A 17718-nucleotide genomic window follows, 5' to 3' on the forward strand; every position below is an offset into this window, starting at 1 on the left:
TGGAAATACAGTAGAAATAACATTTCTCTGTACTGAAGTAATGCTTGTGTACTCGGTTCCCAATGACTAGTTCTACACCAACAAAGCATATATTTGGAACAGTTAGCTAGATAAAGCATGTCAAACAATCTACACAGATTTGTAGCAAATTTTTAGCAAAGCCATAGGGTTTGGGCTTGAAGGGAGCTGACAAGTATATATGGAAAGGTTATTTGAGTGATTCAGATAACTACATCAGCTTATATTAGCTGTGTGTGTACAAGCAATCTGTTTACTAACACTGTTTTGAAATGTGATTACCAAAATAATATGATCGATTTTTCTTGTGTACTTTTTAAACAGGAAAGAACGCCTGACTCACTTCGAGTCCTTTTTCCTGATGGTCGAACAAACCAAGATCTGGGCCACTTAAATTGTTAGTTAAAACACCCCTTCAGTCTCAGCACAAGGCAATATGAATGTCAAATGGTTATTTATATTTCCTAGCTAAGCTATCAATTCATTTTAAGTCATTCAGAAGGTAGAGGCCATGGGGGGGGGGGCAGGTGGGTTTGATATGTGTGTGTGTGTGTCTTTAATCAAGTGCAGACAAATGTTTAGATGTTTTCAACTTAGCTGAAATGCCCTAAATTAGGTCAGAGTGGAATGAAAAATGACTATGAGAGGCAAAAAGTACCAGGAGATTTTCCAGTATGCCTATGTAAGTGGACAGGAGTATAACTCGGAGATTTATATCCCTATAAAATTTGACACCTTCCAAAAATAATGATTTTGAATTTGGAATCATTCCTTTTTCTTTATACTCCACTGGATTTAAAGCTGTAAGTGGAGGACCTACTTCAACAATGGCCAGTTTTTAATATACTTCAGATATTTTCTTTGTAAACAATTTTACCCTTACTAATTATGAAGTGAAGTGAAGTTGCTCAGTCGTGTCTGACTCTTTGCGACCCCATGGACTGTAGCCTAACAGGATCCTCCGTCCATGGAATTTTCCAGGCAAGAGTACTGGAGTGGGTTATTATGAAGGAGATGTTAATATAATTATGATGGAATAAAATATAGGTGTCCAGAAATGATAAGAAATTCACCTGTTATGGAGATGAACCGTGGTATACTTAGACAAAAAGAGATTCTTGAATCATTTATTATATTTGACTTTGGAGTACATATAAATTTAACTTTAAATATGTCAGTCTTAAATTATGGAGTTCATGACATTTTGGGCAAATGAACAAAAAGGTACAGTGGCCAATCCATTTCCACATCTCCTTTGTATATATATGCTTAATAGTAAATGTCTTGTTTCTATGATCTAGAAGAGTTGGCTTTATTGACTGGCTTTCTGACCTTGAGCAAGTCATTATCCTTTTCTGGGCCTCTTTTCTTTTCTTTCTCTTTGTAAAATAAGAATCTAGAATTGAGTAGATCCCCACTAAGGTTCTCTTTTACTTCTAACTTTTATGTTTATAAATTTACTCTCAAGTTGACTTATACCTTCTCTGGGGTCATAGAACATACTTAAACATTTGATTTGAAATGTCTTTCTTGATAGTAGCTGATCCAGAGTTAACACAAGTCTCTTTCCTTTCCTACTTTCTACTGGAATTAGAGTTATTAAAAATGTTGGTGTCACCATCATAGACGTTAGGGCAATAACTGATTAGCTTTAACAGCTAACTGGCTTCAATCCCCAACATAGCTAGGCCTCAGCATAGCTGGTGAAATCTTAAGCCCATGTCATAAAGACAATAACCCTTAGATGATCTGAAAAGGAATGAAATATGACACTGGTTTCTTTCAGTAGTAGAAATTGCTACTATTATTTATACATATTCTCTCTTTGCCACATAACTGAGAGAAGACTGTATTTTGGACCATGGCTCTATCCCTGGCTATCCTTATTTTCTGACAAATTGATAAAGTAACTGCTGAAACAATTAAGCCTAGGTTATCATAAGTATATGCATTTGTAAGAGAGATGAAATAGGGCCATCTATTGGTTTCTGGTGCCATCCATATGAAAAGAAATGTAGCCTAGGTGCTGTTTATTATTCAAAGTGAATTTGGTGGCACAAAGACATAAATATAGATCAATGGAACAGAATAGAAAGCCCAGAGATAAATCCACGAACCTATGGACACCTTATCTTCGACAAAGGAGGCAAGGATATACAATGGAAAAAAGACAACCTCTAACAAGTGGTGCTGGGAAAACTGGTCAACCACTTGTAAAAGAATGAAACTAGAACACTTTCAAACACCATACGCAAAAATAAACTCAAAATGGATTAAAGATCTAAATGTAAGACCAGAGACTATAAAACTCCTAGAGGAGAATATAGGCAAAGACTCTCTGACATAAATCACAGCAAGATCCTCTATGACCCACCTCCCAGAATACTGGAAATAAAAGCAAAAATAAACAAATGGGACCTAATGAAACTTAAAAACTTCTGCTCAACAAAGGAAACTATAAGCAAGGTGAAAAGACAGCCTTCAGAATGGGAGAAACTAATAGCAAACGAAGTAACAAACAAAGGATTAATCTCAAAAGTATACAAGCAACTCCTGCAGCTCAATTCCAGAAAAATAAATGACCCAATCAAAAAATGGGCCAAAGAACTAAACAGACATTTCTCCAAAGACATACAGATGGCTAACAAACACATGAAAAGATGCTCAACATCACTCATCAGAGAAATGCAAATCAAAACCACAATGAGGTACCATCTCATGCCAGTCAGAATGGCTGCTATCCAAAAGTCTAGAAGCAATAAGTGCTGGAGAGGGTGTGGAGAAAAGGGAACCCTCTTACACTGTTGGTGGGAATGCAAACTAGTACAGCCGCTATGGAGAACAGTGTGGAGATTCCTTAAAAAACTGGAAATAGAACTGCCATGTGACCCAGCAATCCCACTTCTAGGCATACACACCAAGGAAACCAGATCTGAAAGAGACACATGCACCCCAGTGTTCATTGCAGCACTGTTTATAATAGCCAGGACATGGAAGCAACCTAGATGCCCATCAGCAGACGAATGGATAAGGAAGCTGTGGTACATATACACCATGGAATATTACTCAGTCATTAAAAAGAATACATTTGAATCAGTTCTAATGAGATGGATGAAACTGAAGCCCATTATACAGAGTGAAGTAAGCCAGAAAGATAAAGAACATTACAGCATACTAACACATATATATGGAATTTAGAAAGATGGTAACGATAACCCTATATGCAAAACAGAAGTACAGAACAGACTTTTGAACTCTGTGGGAGAAGGCGAGGGTGGGATGTTCTGAGAGAATGGCATTGAAACAAGTATACTATCAAGTGTGAAACAGATCACCAGCCCAGGTTGGATGCATGAGACAAGTGCTCAGGGCTGGTGCACTGGGAAGACCCAGAGGGATAGGATGGGGAAGGAGGTGGGAGGGGGGATTGGGATGGGGAACACATGTAAATCCATGGCTGATTCATGTCAATGAATGGCAGAAACCACTACAATATTGTAATTAGCCTCCAACTAATAAAAATAAATGGAAAAAAAAGTGAATTTGGAAACTGGGAAAGTTGAATCTGTAACTTAAGAAAACTTCCTTCTGGAAAGTAACCTGTTACTGATGTCAGAGCCACTTAGAGTAGTCCCACTTAGGAAGCAGGAGGTTTGAGTAAATGATCGCTTCAGGTATGATCAAGGAATTATTTTGTGATAACCTCTTGCCAAATGGATCTTGATGCAGCTTGTTCTCTTGGTCACTTTTTCCTAGATCTGAACTTTGTTCTTCAACACCTCCTCTTGTTTCCCCCTTGTCCCCAGTTTGTGTCTTTTTCCTGTAGAATATTTTGTCAATCACTGAAGCTAGGGCTGGAATGGGAATCAGTTCAAATAACAGAAACTACACTGTCAAAAACCATTTTGGCAGCATATTTGCACTGAGAATGCTGCATTTCACTAAATTTTGCCAGAAAGCATACACATAAATTTAGATGGTTTCCTATTACTGTTGACCTTTACAAGAACGGGGTGACAACTAATTAAGTTTCTTAAGTTTTTGAGCTATGTGTTAATTTAATCACCAGGACTCAGACCTTGAGCTATTTTAGGTCATGTGTTAAGAGTGTAAGTTGGGGATACCTTTGTGCTAATGTTGGTAAGAACCACCCTTGCTTAGCAGGTAATCAGTCACTGGTTACCAGGTCTAACATGATGACCATATGCATTATGGGCTTCATTTTTTAACCTTCACCTATGTTGCCTGATAAGGTACTCTTAAGCTGTGGAAAATAATTTGTTTTGGTGTATAATGCAGTTTTCTTTAAAGACAGTAGAATTTGGATCATGTTTGTAGTTCCATGAATTCACTAGGGTTGTTATGTTATATATTTAACATAAGTTTACACATGCAATTCCACTGCCCCCACTGAGCATTAAAACTGCAACCTGAATCAAGTTATCTAGACCTAAAATTGTTTTGTTGTTGTTTTATCAGAGAGGAATTGACTAAAATGAAGTTGTTTTCAGATTCTGATACCTCAGCAAGGTGTCATTTTTCTGATAAAATATTTTCAAATCCAGGTTTTTATCTTAGAAATACTTTTGATAGCAATAATGGTTAAAACTATCAACAGTAGATAGGATCCTATAAATATGCCAGCTAATTATTTTTTCTTATCAATGTATGAGATGTAGTGACTATTGGTTAGAGTGCAGGAAACGTTTTTAAAAAGAGTCCACATCCTAAATACTAATCTTGATACTATCAAATTTTAAGATGTAGTAAGCTAACTGAAATACACAAACACAGGAAAGGAATTCACTAACTTATTAGATATGACATATACTATGGGGGTAAATAGTCACTGGCATACATTAGGAAACTCACAAATCTTTAAGAAACAAAAAACTCAACAGCCCCCACAATAAGGAGAAGTTGTAGTGTTTAAAACAAAAACATGAAAGCTAGTTATACCTAGAAACCACAAGCTGACAATTCTTTGGAGTCTATTCAGTCTCCCTTTGATGCTGTTCATTGAACCAGAATGGGCAGCGTGGAGCACTGAAGGGCAACAAACATAGGCAGGTGAGTTTGCCTCGTCTCATAGCTGGTGGGGACTGCTGAGCACAGCCCTCAGCCCTGTGGGGAAATGGTGTGAGATCCCAAGGAAGGTCAGGAATCTGTGCGGCAGCGACAGTAGCAAAGTGGCACCTGGAGCTTCAAGGAAGCAAGGGTAAGAAAAGCAAAGCCAAAGGGTTAAGCACCCGACTGCACCTCTGCTGATTAGGGGCAAACACCCCTTCAGTTGGTTGTGGAATGGACTTAGTGTTTTATAGGTATAAAAAGGCAAATAATAGTAATACTAATAACAAGAACAAAAAAAATTAATGTAGCTATAAAAGATGGTGAAAGCAATAGGAGTTTCACTCTCCTGTCTAGTGGGGGGGGGGGGGGGAGGGAGCAGTGAGGGAATCATATTCTATGTCACCTCTGAGAGCAAAGAAATGAGAAATTTTCTGAGTTCCAGGACACGTGATAACGGCTTGACTTAGAGCCGAGTTGTAACTTGTTCTTCCTGTCCATCACCCCATTTGTGCATGAGCAGGTCACAAGCCTCTCCCCATGTTTCAAATACATCCTCTGAGGAGTCTAAAAGTTTAGAATTTGAGGAACAGATGCTGGAAACGCAGTGAAGAGAGCTGGAACAGGCTAGAGGGCATTCAGTGCTCTGAGCAGTGCCCCGGGCTTCACCTAATTCTACCTCACTGAGGTTAATTTCACTTTGAGAACAGGCCTCTGCTTTCCCTTTCTCCATCTGAGAATATCTGATGTCCTGCCACATATAGTGTGGCTGAACAATTCCATCAGAGATTGTGTACATTGGCTCTGAACTGGGTTCGGACATATGACCATTAAACTTGGAGAATAGGAGACCCAGTTTCTTGAGAGAGGGACCCATGAAGGATCGTTTGCTTGATGACTCAGCTTTTGACTTGCCTTGGGCACCACCGACTCTTGGCATAGTCCTGATGAGAGGTGGCCCATGGCAGGCTTTTTTCTTGCAGCCTACATTGAAAGAAACACTCTTCGATTTGGCCCGAGCCCCACCACTGCCATCATTGGTATCATCCCTCTGAGAGAGTTCAGTGCTGCTAGTGGAAAAACTTCTTCTTTGGTGCTTCCTGTTTCCCAAGAGGTCAAGCACTTCATATCGAAAGCTGGAGATATCCTGCTTTAATTCCTAGGGCAAGAGAGATGACACGTTATGTTAAGAAACTTTGGAATGTTCCAGATTTTTGTCTCATAGAAAATCACAAGGTATATGAACTACCAGAAACATCTCACATTATTCCACCACAAGAAGAACATAGTAACAAATCTGTGGGCAGGGCTGGCCATTGGGAAAAAATGTGCAATTGGTAAAGTTGATTTCAGAACCTCCCTATCAGGAGTACACCAACAGACTGAAATGTTAACCAACAATGAAGGTATTAGAATATAGGGTATTGGCTATCATCAGCATCTGCATAGAGAAGGATACAGAAGAAGAAAAGCTTTAGGACTCAGGAATAAAACTAGGAAAGTGGAATGTCAGGTGATGAGACTACTGTTTTGAGACTAGTGCTCAGTTGTGTCCCACTCTGTGATCCCATGGCCTGTAACCGGCCAGGCTCCTCTGTCCATGGGATTTCCCAGGCAAGAATACTGGAGTTGGTTGCCATTTCCTCCTCCAGAGGATCTTCCCAACCCAGGAATCAAACCCATGTCTGATACATTGCAAGCCAATTCTTTACCATTGAGTCACCTGGGAAGCCCCATTTTGGGACAGGGGACCCTGTTTATCTAAGTCCCTGTGAAATGTCTTCTATCTCTCACTGGCTGCCTAGATACTAGATTGCTCTTTTAAAAACTATCTTTGAAAAGCTTACATCTGATGATTTCATTCTTTTGCTTAACACTTTTTAGTAACTTGTCACTGACCTTATAAAAAAGGAAAAATGCCATACTACAGACTACAAGGTTTTTCAAGGCCTGGTATGTGTTCATCTCTCCCATTTCATATCTTTCTACTCTTTCCCCAGGCTTGCCACTGTCCACCTGTATGGACATATTCTCTTGCCTCTGAGTCTTTGCATTTGCTGTTCTCTCTGGAACACTCTTCTACCCAAATAGCTTCTCCTTCAGACCTCAGCTTGAACATGGCTTCCTTTGAAAAGCCTACCTCAAATCTCCAGGTCCCAGCTGGGTGTCCCCCCATTTCTATGTCTCCACAGTACCTTGTGTTGTTCCTGTTAGAATACTCCGTCATTCATCACCCTCTATCTTTATTGTGTGTCACTCCATGAGAGAGTAGGGGCTGCTTATATCTTGCTCATCACTGTGCTCCAACTACCTGGCAGAGTGTTTGGCATGTAGCAGGCCCTCAACTGGTAAGTTATGTCTAGATTAGGATAACAGCCTTCATGTACTCCTTAGAAAATGTATATGTGTTCTAGGATAGGGTTTCTCAACCAGTTGACATGTTGAGTGTGGCAATTCTTTGTTAAGGGGATCTATCCTGTGGATTGTAGGATTTTTAGCAACAACCCTGGTCTCTACTCACTAGATGCCAATAGCATTCCAGTGTGACAAGCAAAAATGTGTAATGGTAGGATATCATAAATGTTAAGTTTTAATAATAGATTTTTTGGTCTTTATCATATCTTTTAAGTAAAGACCTTTAAATCTTACACATCCTTGCCACATCGTTTAAAGCATTCCATTCCCACACTGAGAAACACTCAGACTATTAAAAGACTGTGTATTTTTTATTATTCATAAAGCTGACTGTGGTGGTGTGACAAACATTGGTAAAATATCTTCATCTATTGGAAGAACTGTAACTAGTTTTACTGTATTATAGGCAGTTGAAATTCCATCACCAGAAACTTCAAACACTGTGAAGATTAAATGATGCTTAAGAAATATGAAATGAGAAATTAAACCACTTTATGACCAAATTACCTTAAAATTTTCTTCTGTTAGTCCCTCATTTGTTTTGGAATTTCTTATCATAGCTGCCACATATCTTTTGACTAAATTCCTGATAACTTCCTGGAATTTAAACAAAAACATGAAAAGGCATTCAGTTTCCTTCTTGGACAATAAGGAACATATACAAGAAAAAAAATATGCCTAGACTGTCTTTGCAATGGAAAATTCTCACAGGATCCAACCATTTTCTACAAAACCCCCAGTTAAGTCCACTGGCTAAATGAAGAATTACTATGTGTCCAAATTTGGCAGAGTGGGCCAGTGAGATCAAATTCACCCAAAAGAAAATTTTCCCACCCAGGCATAAGGTAAACATGATTCACATTAATAGAATAATCAGAGTAGAGTAATCCTTGAATGGTCACAGTCAATATCCTTTCCCTTCAGGCTGGATTAAACTTTAACCCTCCTAGTAAGATGAGAGTTTTTCTTCCTTTTATAAAGTTGAGAAAGTCATTCTTCAGTGTCACAAAATCTGCTGATCTCGATGTCCACTAATTATATAGTCAAGATATTTTTTATTAAAGTTAATCTGTTCTTCTCCTTTACAGGGATGGCCTCTTTTAACTTAGCCTCCTGGGAATGGTATACATATAGTCACTCAGCTTTGTGTTAGAACCAGTGATGATGATAGCTACCACTTAATGCAATATGTCAGACACTGCCAGGACACACATGCACACACAAATACATACGTACTCACCACTCAATTCTCACAACTACACTTTGAGTTAAGTTTAATCATCCCTGTTTTACAGATGAGGAAAGTGAGGCTCATGGAGGGTAAGAGACTTATCCTAGGTTACACAACTGACCAAGAACTATTATGCTTAGTTCATATAAAGAAGCTTTACCTGGTAATGTTGGTTCTGTATTAGGCTGTCAGCATGGCGTTCCTGTCATTGAAAATGGACAGAGAGCTTATATCAGCAGTGTCACAGCAGCCCATCCACTCAAATATATTTTTAAATATTAGGACTGGAACATGACACAGGAGCTGCTGCTTGACAAACCCCCAAAGCATCTGTAGGTTGGAGTAGTTTTATTATGTTCGAAATAGGGAATGTCACAAAGGAGGGAAAGGAGAAAACATTTGTGTTTACAAAGAGACAATTTTTAAAGGCCTTACTGTGAAGCTTCTCAAGTTGTGCCTTCTTCGTCTACCATCAGGGTCTCTTTTAGGGCAGAAGGTGTTGTTGAACCAGTTGCCAAGGTATAGAAATGACTTGGGGCTGGGGATAATGTTGAAAGGAGGTGGCAAGGTGCCACCTTCGTCAAAGTAACTCATCCAGAGCTTCGTCCTTGCAAACTTCCACTCAATATCAGCATGATCCTGTGAAAGACAAGTTCAAAGATGGGGGATGGGAAAATACAAAATGCACCCATGACTCATTCTAAAAGTTCTACTTGCTTCTACAGAGGGAAATATGTCATTAGCTATAAAAATTCAATTTACACTGACCTTACCCTCTAGTGTTTTCCTCTACATGTTTTCTAGTTGCAACATTTATGTTTTGCTCTATGATCAATTTTGAGTTCATTTTTCCTTAAGGGGTGAAGTTTACATTGAGGGTTTTTTTTTCTTGTTTTGTTTTTGCCTGTTGATGCTCATTTGCAATTTGCTGAAAAGGCTATTGTTCTTCCATTGAATTGCTTTTGCACCTTTGTCAATCATTTGTGCATGCTGGGACTACTGGCTATTCACATTCAAAAGAATAAAGTTGGATTCCTACCTCACACCACCTACAACATTCAACTCAAAATGAATCACAGAACTAAATTTAATAGATAAAAAGTATAAAACTCTAAGAAGAAAATTTAGGAGTAAATATTTATAACCCTGGATAAAACAATGGTTTCTTAGAGAAGACACCAAAGGCCAAGGAACAAGAGAACAAAATAGGTAAATTGGACTTGATCAAAGTTAAAAACTATGTCAAGGACACCATAAAGAAAATGAAAAGACAACCCACAGAAGAAAAGAAAGTAATGAAATATCATATATCTGATAAGGGACTTGTATCCATACTATATAAAGAATTATAACAATTCAATAATAAAAAGACAAATCAATTTGAAAAAGGGGAAAGCACTTGAATAGACATTTGCAGAAAGACACAAATGACCAACATTGTTGGTCATTAAGAGTATTCAAATTGAAACTGCAATGAGATACGACTTTAAACCCACTAGGATAGCTATAACTATTTTTCATAGAAGAATAGCTACTAGGTTAGAATCTGGAGAATTTGCACCCCTCACACACTACTGGTGGGAACATGAAATGGTGCAGCTACTTTGGAAAACCATATGGCATTTTCTCGAATAGTTAAACATAGAGTTACCATACAATCCAGCAATTTCACTCCTAGCTACATACCCAAGAGAAACGAAAGCACATTCTACACAAAAACGTGTACACAAATGTTCAGCATCATTTTTCATAATAGCTAAAGAGTAGAAACAACCTAAATGTCCATCCACCAATAAATGGATAAACAAAATGTGGTATACTATCATTATTATCCAGTCTTTAAAAGGAATGAAGTTTTGATACACACTGCAACATGGATGAAACTTGAAAATCTTATGCTGAGTGAAAGTATATTCTGCTGAGTCAAAGTATATTCTGCTGAGTCTTCCAGTCCATGAACACCATATGTCATTTCTTTCATCCATGTTTTGTAGTTTTCAATGTGTAAGTCCTATCTATACATGTTTTGTTAACCTTTTGCCTAAAATGAAAGCTTATGCCTAAGTATTTCATTTTATGTACAACAATTTACAATGGTACTGTCTTTTAAAATTTCAGTTTCTAATTGTTCATTGCTAGTATATGGTTGATTTTTGTGTATTGACTTTGTATTTTGTGGCCTTGTTAAATTCATTTTTTTATTCTATGAAATTTTTAAAATAAATTATTTAGGGTTTACTTTATACGGAATCACGAGACAGTTTTATTTCTTCTTTTCCAATCTGTACGTCTTCAATGTTTTTCCTTACTGCACTATCTAGGATCAATTTTACAAAATGGAATCAAAATACAAAATGGAATAGAAGTACTTAAAGCAGATATACCTTGTTACTGATCTTAGAAAGTCTTCTGTCTTTTACCACTTAGTTAGCTATAGGTTTTGTGGTTCAGGTTGTGCACACTACATTCTTTTCCAGTTTTGCTAAGACATTAAAAAAAAACCATCAGAGTAGAAGTTTGTTAAACACCTTTTCTGTTCATATAAATTGATATGACCATAGGATTTTTCTTTTTTAGACTATTAATATGATGAATTACTTTGCATTTCTGGAGTAAACTCTATTTGGTTATGGTATGTTCTTTTTATATATTGCTGGATTCAAATATGTTAATGCTCTGTTGAGGATTTCCCTGTCTATGTTCATAAAGGATATTGGTCTACAGGCTTTTTTTTTTTTTTTAATTTTCTGTACTTTTTCCCTGGTTTGGGTATCAATAGAATACATTATATATGTAATATATTTATATGTAATTAAAATTAATTTTACCAATTTCTTTTCACTATATTTTAATGTGGCTACTAGACAATGTAACATATGTGGCACATATTTGTGACTTGCATAAAATTTTTATTGTACAGAACTTCCCTAGACTAATGGTGTATTTAGTCCTGCCTAACATGACTGAAGCGACTTAGCAGCAGCAGCAACAAGGCTTAAAAGCAAGCCTCAGAGGTCAAACTATTTCCAGAATAAAGCTCAAGTGTATTTAAAACAATACAAAAATATCCAGCATCCAACAAGGTAAAATTCATTATGTCTGACATCCAATACAAATTTATCACAAATGCCAAGAAACAGGAAAATTGATACATAATGAAGAAAAATTTATTAAACAGAACCAGATACAAATCAGTTGTATTCTATATACTGGCAATGAATAGTAAAATATTAATTTTTTAAAAGTATCATTTAAAATATAAAATCCTTAGAAATAAATATGACAAAAATATGTGTTTTTTAACATTGGAAACTGTGAAAGATTACTGACATAAATTAAAGAAGACTTAAATAAATGTAAAGAAATGGCATATTCATGAATTGAAAGACTAAATATAGTTAGGATGGCAATTCTTTCCAAATTGATTATAGATTCAATACAATTTCAGTCAAATCTCAGTTGGCATTTTTGAAGAAACTGACAAACTGCTTTCAAGTTTATATATAAATACAAAAGATGTAAAAGATGTAACTAAAAGATGTAGTTAATTTTGAAAAAGAACAAATTGGCATTGAAGATCAATGGAACAAAACAAGAAAGTCCAAAAATAAATGTGTGCATATGCATAATTACAGGGATATATGCAATTGACTTTTAAGAAAGGTGTCAAGGCAATTCAACTTGGAAATGATAATCTTTTCAACAAATTACTTTGGAATAGTTGGACTTCCAGGAGGAAAAAATAGAGAATCTTGATCCTTCACACCATATACAAAAATTAACTCAAAATGAATTGTAACTCAAAGTTATGGGAGGGCTAAATCTATAAATATTTTACTAATAAACAATTTTCTATGTTTTTTTCTTTCTGCTTGCTTTGGGTTTAGTTTACTGTATTTTTCTAGTTTCAAAAGGTGGAAACTTAAGTTATTGATTTGAACTTTTACAATTATAAATTTCTTTCTCAGGATATTTAGGATATACTGTACTCTCCCTTTAATTCATCTCAAAGTATCTTCTAATTTCCTTTGTGATTTCCTCTTTGAACCAGTAGTTATTTTGCAGTATCTTCTCTATCCATTTATATGTGAATATCCCAAATTTTATTATGCTATTGATATCTAATATTTGCAGAATATATTTTTTATTATTTCAGTCCTTTAAAAAAAAATTAGTGAGACATTTTATGGACTAACATATAATCTGTCCTGGAGAATGTTCCATGTGCAGTTCAGAAGAACATATATTCTGCTATTGTTGTATGGCGTGTTGTATAGATAGATGTCCATTAGGTCTAGTTGGTTTATAGTGTTGTTCAAGTATTCTATTTCCTTTTTGGTCATTTGTCTACTTCTGTTTGTTGCTGAAAGTGGGGTAATAAACGCCCCAATTATTGGTATTGGTATTATTGAATTTCTATTTCTCCCTTCAGTTCTGTCAGTTTTTGCTTCATGTATTTTTCAGCTCTGTAGATAGGTGGAAATGTGTTTATAATTGTTAAATCTTCATGATAAATACATTATTTAATCATAAAAAATGTCCTTTGTTTTCTCTAATAACAAATTTTATCTTAAATTCTATTTTGTCTGATAATTAGTATAGCCACTTAGCTAGCTCTCTTTTGATTACCGTTCGCACCATCTATCTTTTCCCAGTCTTTTACTTACAGTTGGGCTTCCCTGGTGGGCAGTGGTTAAGACTACACTCCCAATGCAGGGAGCATGGTCAGGGAAATAAGATCCCAATGCCACATGGCACAGCCAAAAAATCTTTCTTTTACTTACAATCTACTTGTATCTTTGAATCTAAAGTGTATCTCTTCTAGACAGAATATAGTTGGATCATGTGTGTTTCTTAAAAGTCTGGCAATCTTTGCCAATTAACTGGTTTTCTTAATCTAGTTACATTTATAGTAATTACTGATAAAGTAGTATTTACATCTGCCATTTTTCCATTTTCTGTATGTTGCATATCTTTTTTGTTCCTCTATTTCTCCACTGTTGATTTATTTATGTTAAATAGATATTTTCTAATATATCTTTTAATTCCCTTGTTTCTTTTACTATATTAAAAACTTATTTTCTTAGTGTTTGCCCCAGGGATTACAATTAACATCTTAAAATACAATTTACTTTGGATTAATACAAACCTGATTCAAATCATAGCAAAAAACTGTGCTGTTCCATTCCTTCCCTCATTTGTGCTACTACTGATACACAAATTATTACTTTATATATGGCACATTTAAAGATTATAAGCCTATGAACACTCCTGTGTAATTATTGAATTATGCAGTTATCTTTCAAAGTAGATAGGAAAAAATCCCCCCCCATAATATTTGTATTGTATTTATCTATACAATTACCTTTAATTACCTTTTCTGGTGCTCTTTACTTCTTTGTGGGTTTTTTTTTTTTTTTTTTGAGGAGAGGGTTGGTTTGGGTTTTTGTTTTTGTTTTTTGTATTGTCTACTGTCCTTTCATTTAAGCCTGAAGAATTCTCTTTAGCATTTCTTATAGGATGTGCCTTCTGGCCATTAATTCTCTCAGTCTTTGTGTACGTGAGAAATGTCTTTATTTTTCCTTCATTTAAGGATATTTTTGCTGAATAGAGAATTCTTGGTTGGCAGTCTTTTGCTTTAAACATTTTGTATATGTCATCACACTGACTTATAGTGCCCACTGTTTTGGATGGAAATCAGCTATCTTTTCCTCCTTTCAAGATTTTTTCTTGGTCTTTGAGAGTTTGACTAAGATGTGGCTTTCTCTGTGTGTTTATCTTACTAGGAAATATTTGAGTTTGTGGATGTGTAACTATTTTTGAGAAGTATTTATTCATTATTTCTTTTTTATTATTTTATTTTATTATTTTATTTTATTTTTTTATTAGTTGGAGGCTAATTACTTCACAACATTTCAGTGGGTTATGTCATACATTGACATGAATCAGCCGTGGAGTTACATGTATTCCCCATCCCGATCCCCCCTCCCACCTCCCTCTCCACCTGATTCCTCTGGGTCTTCCCAATGCACCAGGCCCAAGCACTTGTCTCATGCATCCCACCTGGGCTGGTGATCTGTTTCACTATAGATAATATACATGCTGTTCTCTTGAAACATCCCACCCTCACCTTCTCCCACAGAGTTCAAAAGTCTGTTCTGTACATCTGTGTCTCTTTTTCTGTTTTGCATATAGGGTTATCATTACCATCTTTCTAAATTCCATATATATGTGTTAGTATGCTGTAATGTTCTTTATCTTTCTGGCTTACTTCACTCTGTATAATGGGCTCCAGTTTCATCCATCTCACTAGAACTGATTCAAATGAATTCTTTTTAATGGCTGAGTAATATTCCATGGTGTATATGTACCACAGCTTCCTTATCCATTTGTCTGCTGATGGGCATCTAGGTTGTTTCCATGTCCTGGCTATTATAAACAGTGCTGCGATGAACATTGGGGTGCATGTGTCTCTTTCAGATCTGGTTTCCTCAGTGTGTATGCCCAGAAGTGGGATTGTTGGGTCAATTGAAAGCATTTCCCCTGAAATCAGGAACAAGACAAGGGTGCCCACTCTCACCACTACTATTCAACATAGTGTTGGAAGTTCTGGCCACAGCAATCAGAGCAGAAAAAGAAGTAAAAGGAATCCAGATAGGAAAAGAAGAAGTGAAACTCTCGCTGTTTGCAGATGACATGATCCTCTACATAGAAAACCCTAAAGACTCTACCAGAAAATTACTAGAGCTAATCAATGAATATAGTAAAGTTGCAGGATATAAAATTAACACACAGAAATCCCTTGCATTCCTATACACTAACAATGAGAAAACAGAAAGAGAAATTAAGGAAACAATACCATTCACCATTGCAACAAAAAGAATAAAATACTTAGGAGTATATCTACCTAAAGAAACAAAAGACCTATACATAGAAAACTATAAAACACTGATGAAAGAAATCAAAGAGGACACAAACAGATGGAGAAACATACCGTCTTCATGGATTGGAAGAATCAATATTGTCAAAATGGCTATTCTACCCAAAGCAATCTATAGATTCAATGCAATCCCTATCAAGCTACCAAAGGTATTTTTCACAGAACTAGAGCAAATAATTTCACAATTTGTATGGAAATACAAAAAACCTCAAATAGCCAAAGTAATCTTGAGAAAGAAGAATGGAATTGGAGGAATCAACCTGCCTGACTTCAGACTCTACTACAAAGCCACAGTCATCAAGACAGTATGGTACTGGCACAAAGACAGAAATATAAATCAATGGAACAGAATAGAAAGCCCAGAGATAAATCCACGAACCTATGGACACCTTATCTTCGACAAAGGAGGCAAGGATATACAATGGAAAAAAGACAACCTCTTTAACAAGTGGTGCTGGGAAAGCTGGTCAACCACTTGTAAAAGAATGAAACTAGAACACTTTCTAACACCATACACAAAAATAAATTAAAAATGGATTAAAGATCTAAATGTAAGACCAGAAACTATAAAACTCCTAGAGGAGAACATAGGCAAAACGCTCTCTGACATAAATCACAGCAAGATCCTCTATGACCCACCTCCCAGAATATTGGAAATAAAAGCAAAAATAAACAAATGGGACCTAATGAAACTTAAAAGCTTTTGCACAACAAAGGAAACTATAAGTAAGGTGAAAAGACAGCCCTCAGATTGGGAGAAAATAATAGCAAATGAAGGAACAGACAAAGGATTAATCTCAAAAATATACAAGCAACTCCTGAAGCTCAATTCCAGAAAAATAAATGACCCAATCAAAAAATGGGCCAAAGAACTAAACAGACATTTCTCCAAAGAAGACATACAGATGGCTAACAAACACATGAAAAGATGCTCAACATCACTCATTATCAGAGAAATGTAAATCAAAACCACAATGAGGTACCATTACATGCCAGTCAGGATGGCTGCTATCCAAAAGTCTACAAGCAATAAATGCTGGAGAGGGTGTGGAGAAAAGGGAACCCTCTTACACTGTTGGTGGGAATGCAAACTAGTACAGCCACTATGGAAAACAGTGTGGAGATTTCTTAAAAAACTGGAAATAGAACTATTCATTATTTCTTTAAATATCCTTCCAGTTCTTTCTTTATTTCTCTCTTCTTTTTCTGGGACTCCCATTATGTGTATGTTGGGCATTTAATGGTGTCTCACCATTAAATTCTCTGAAGTTCTGTTTGTTTTTATTCATTCTGTTTTACTTTCTGATCGTCAGTCTAGACAATGGTAATTGAATTATCTTCAAATTTGCTACTTCTTCCTGCCAGCTGAAATCTGCTGTTGAGCTCATCTAGTGAATTTTTCATTCTCTTACAACACTTTTCAAATCCAGAAATTCAATCTGATCCTTTTAAAAAACAATTTCTATCACTTTATTAATATTCTCTATTTGATGAGACAATGTTCTCATAACTTTTCTTTAATTATTCAGATGGTTTCCTTAGTTATTTGAAGATATTTAAAATAGCTAGTTCAGTCTTTAATAAAACCAACATTTGGGCTTCCTCAAGGACAATTTCTATGACATCTTTTTTCCTGTGTATAAACCATACCTTCTTTGCGTGTGTGTGTGTGTGAGTGTGTATGTTTTGTAATTTTTTGCTGAAACTAGACATTTTAAGCAATTTAATGTGATAACTCTGGAAATCTGACCCCCTTCTTCCAGAGTTTCATTTTTATTGTTTTATATGACTTTCCTTGACTGATTCTGTAAAATCTGTATTTTTTGTCATGGGCTGTCATTGAAGTCTGTTCACTTAGCCTAGTGATCAGATAATGATTGCACAGGGATTTCATTAACTGCCTTGAATCAATAAGTTTCTCACATTTTGCTTGTGGCTCTGTGTTTGCATAGTGACACATCTTCAATGTTCTTGCAGTTTATCGTCTGTAAATGACATGTTTGAGACAATAAGGGAAATTTACATATGGACTCCCAAATTAGTAATT

At 36.0% G+C, this 17718-nt stretch overlaps 1 protein-coding gene across 1 annotated transcript in view; it reads right to left on the reverse strand.

Annotated features, from left to right (window-relative positions):
- Nucleotides 1-5551: 5551 nt before the first annotated feature.
- The window catches only part of TRPC5 (transient receptor potential cation channel subfamily C member 5), a 165346-nt gene continuing 153179 nt past the window's right edge, over nt 5552-17718 (reverse strand). Inside the window, exons 7-10 of the mRNA XM_061137072.1 lie at nt 9167-9370; nt 8892-8933; nt 8008-8097; nt 5552-6244 (exon numbers count right to left, since the gene is read on the reverse strand). Of these exons, the coding sequence (XP_060993055.1) occupies nt 5552-6244; nt 8008-8097; nt 8892-8933; nt 9167-9370 (1029 nt within the window). The remainder of the gene's footprint in view (nt 6245-8007; nt 8098-8891; nt 8934-9166; nt 9371-17718) is intronic.

The sequence above is a fragment of the Dama dama genome, chromosome X (genome assembly GCF_033118175.1).
Source record: "Dama dama isolate Ldn47 chromosome X, ASM3311817v1, whole genome shotgun sequence".
NCBI classification, from domain to species: Eukaryota; Metazoa; Chordata; class Mammalia; order Artiodactyla; family Cervidae; genus Dama; species Dama dama.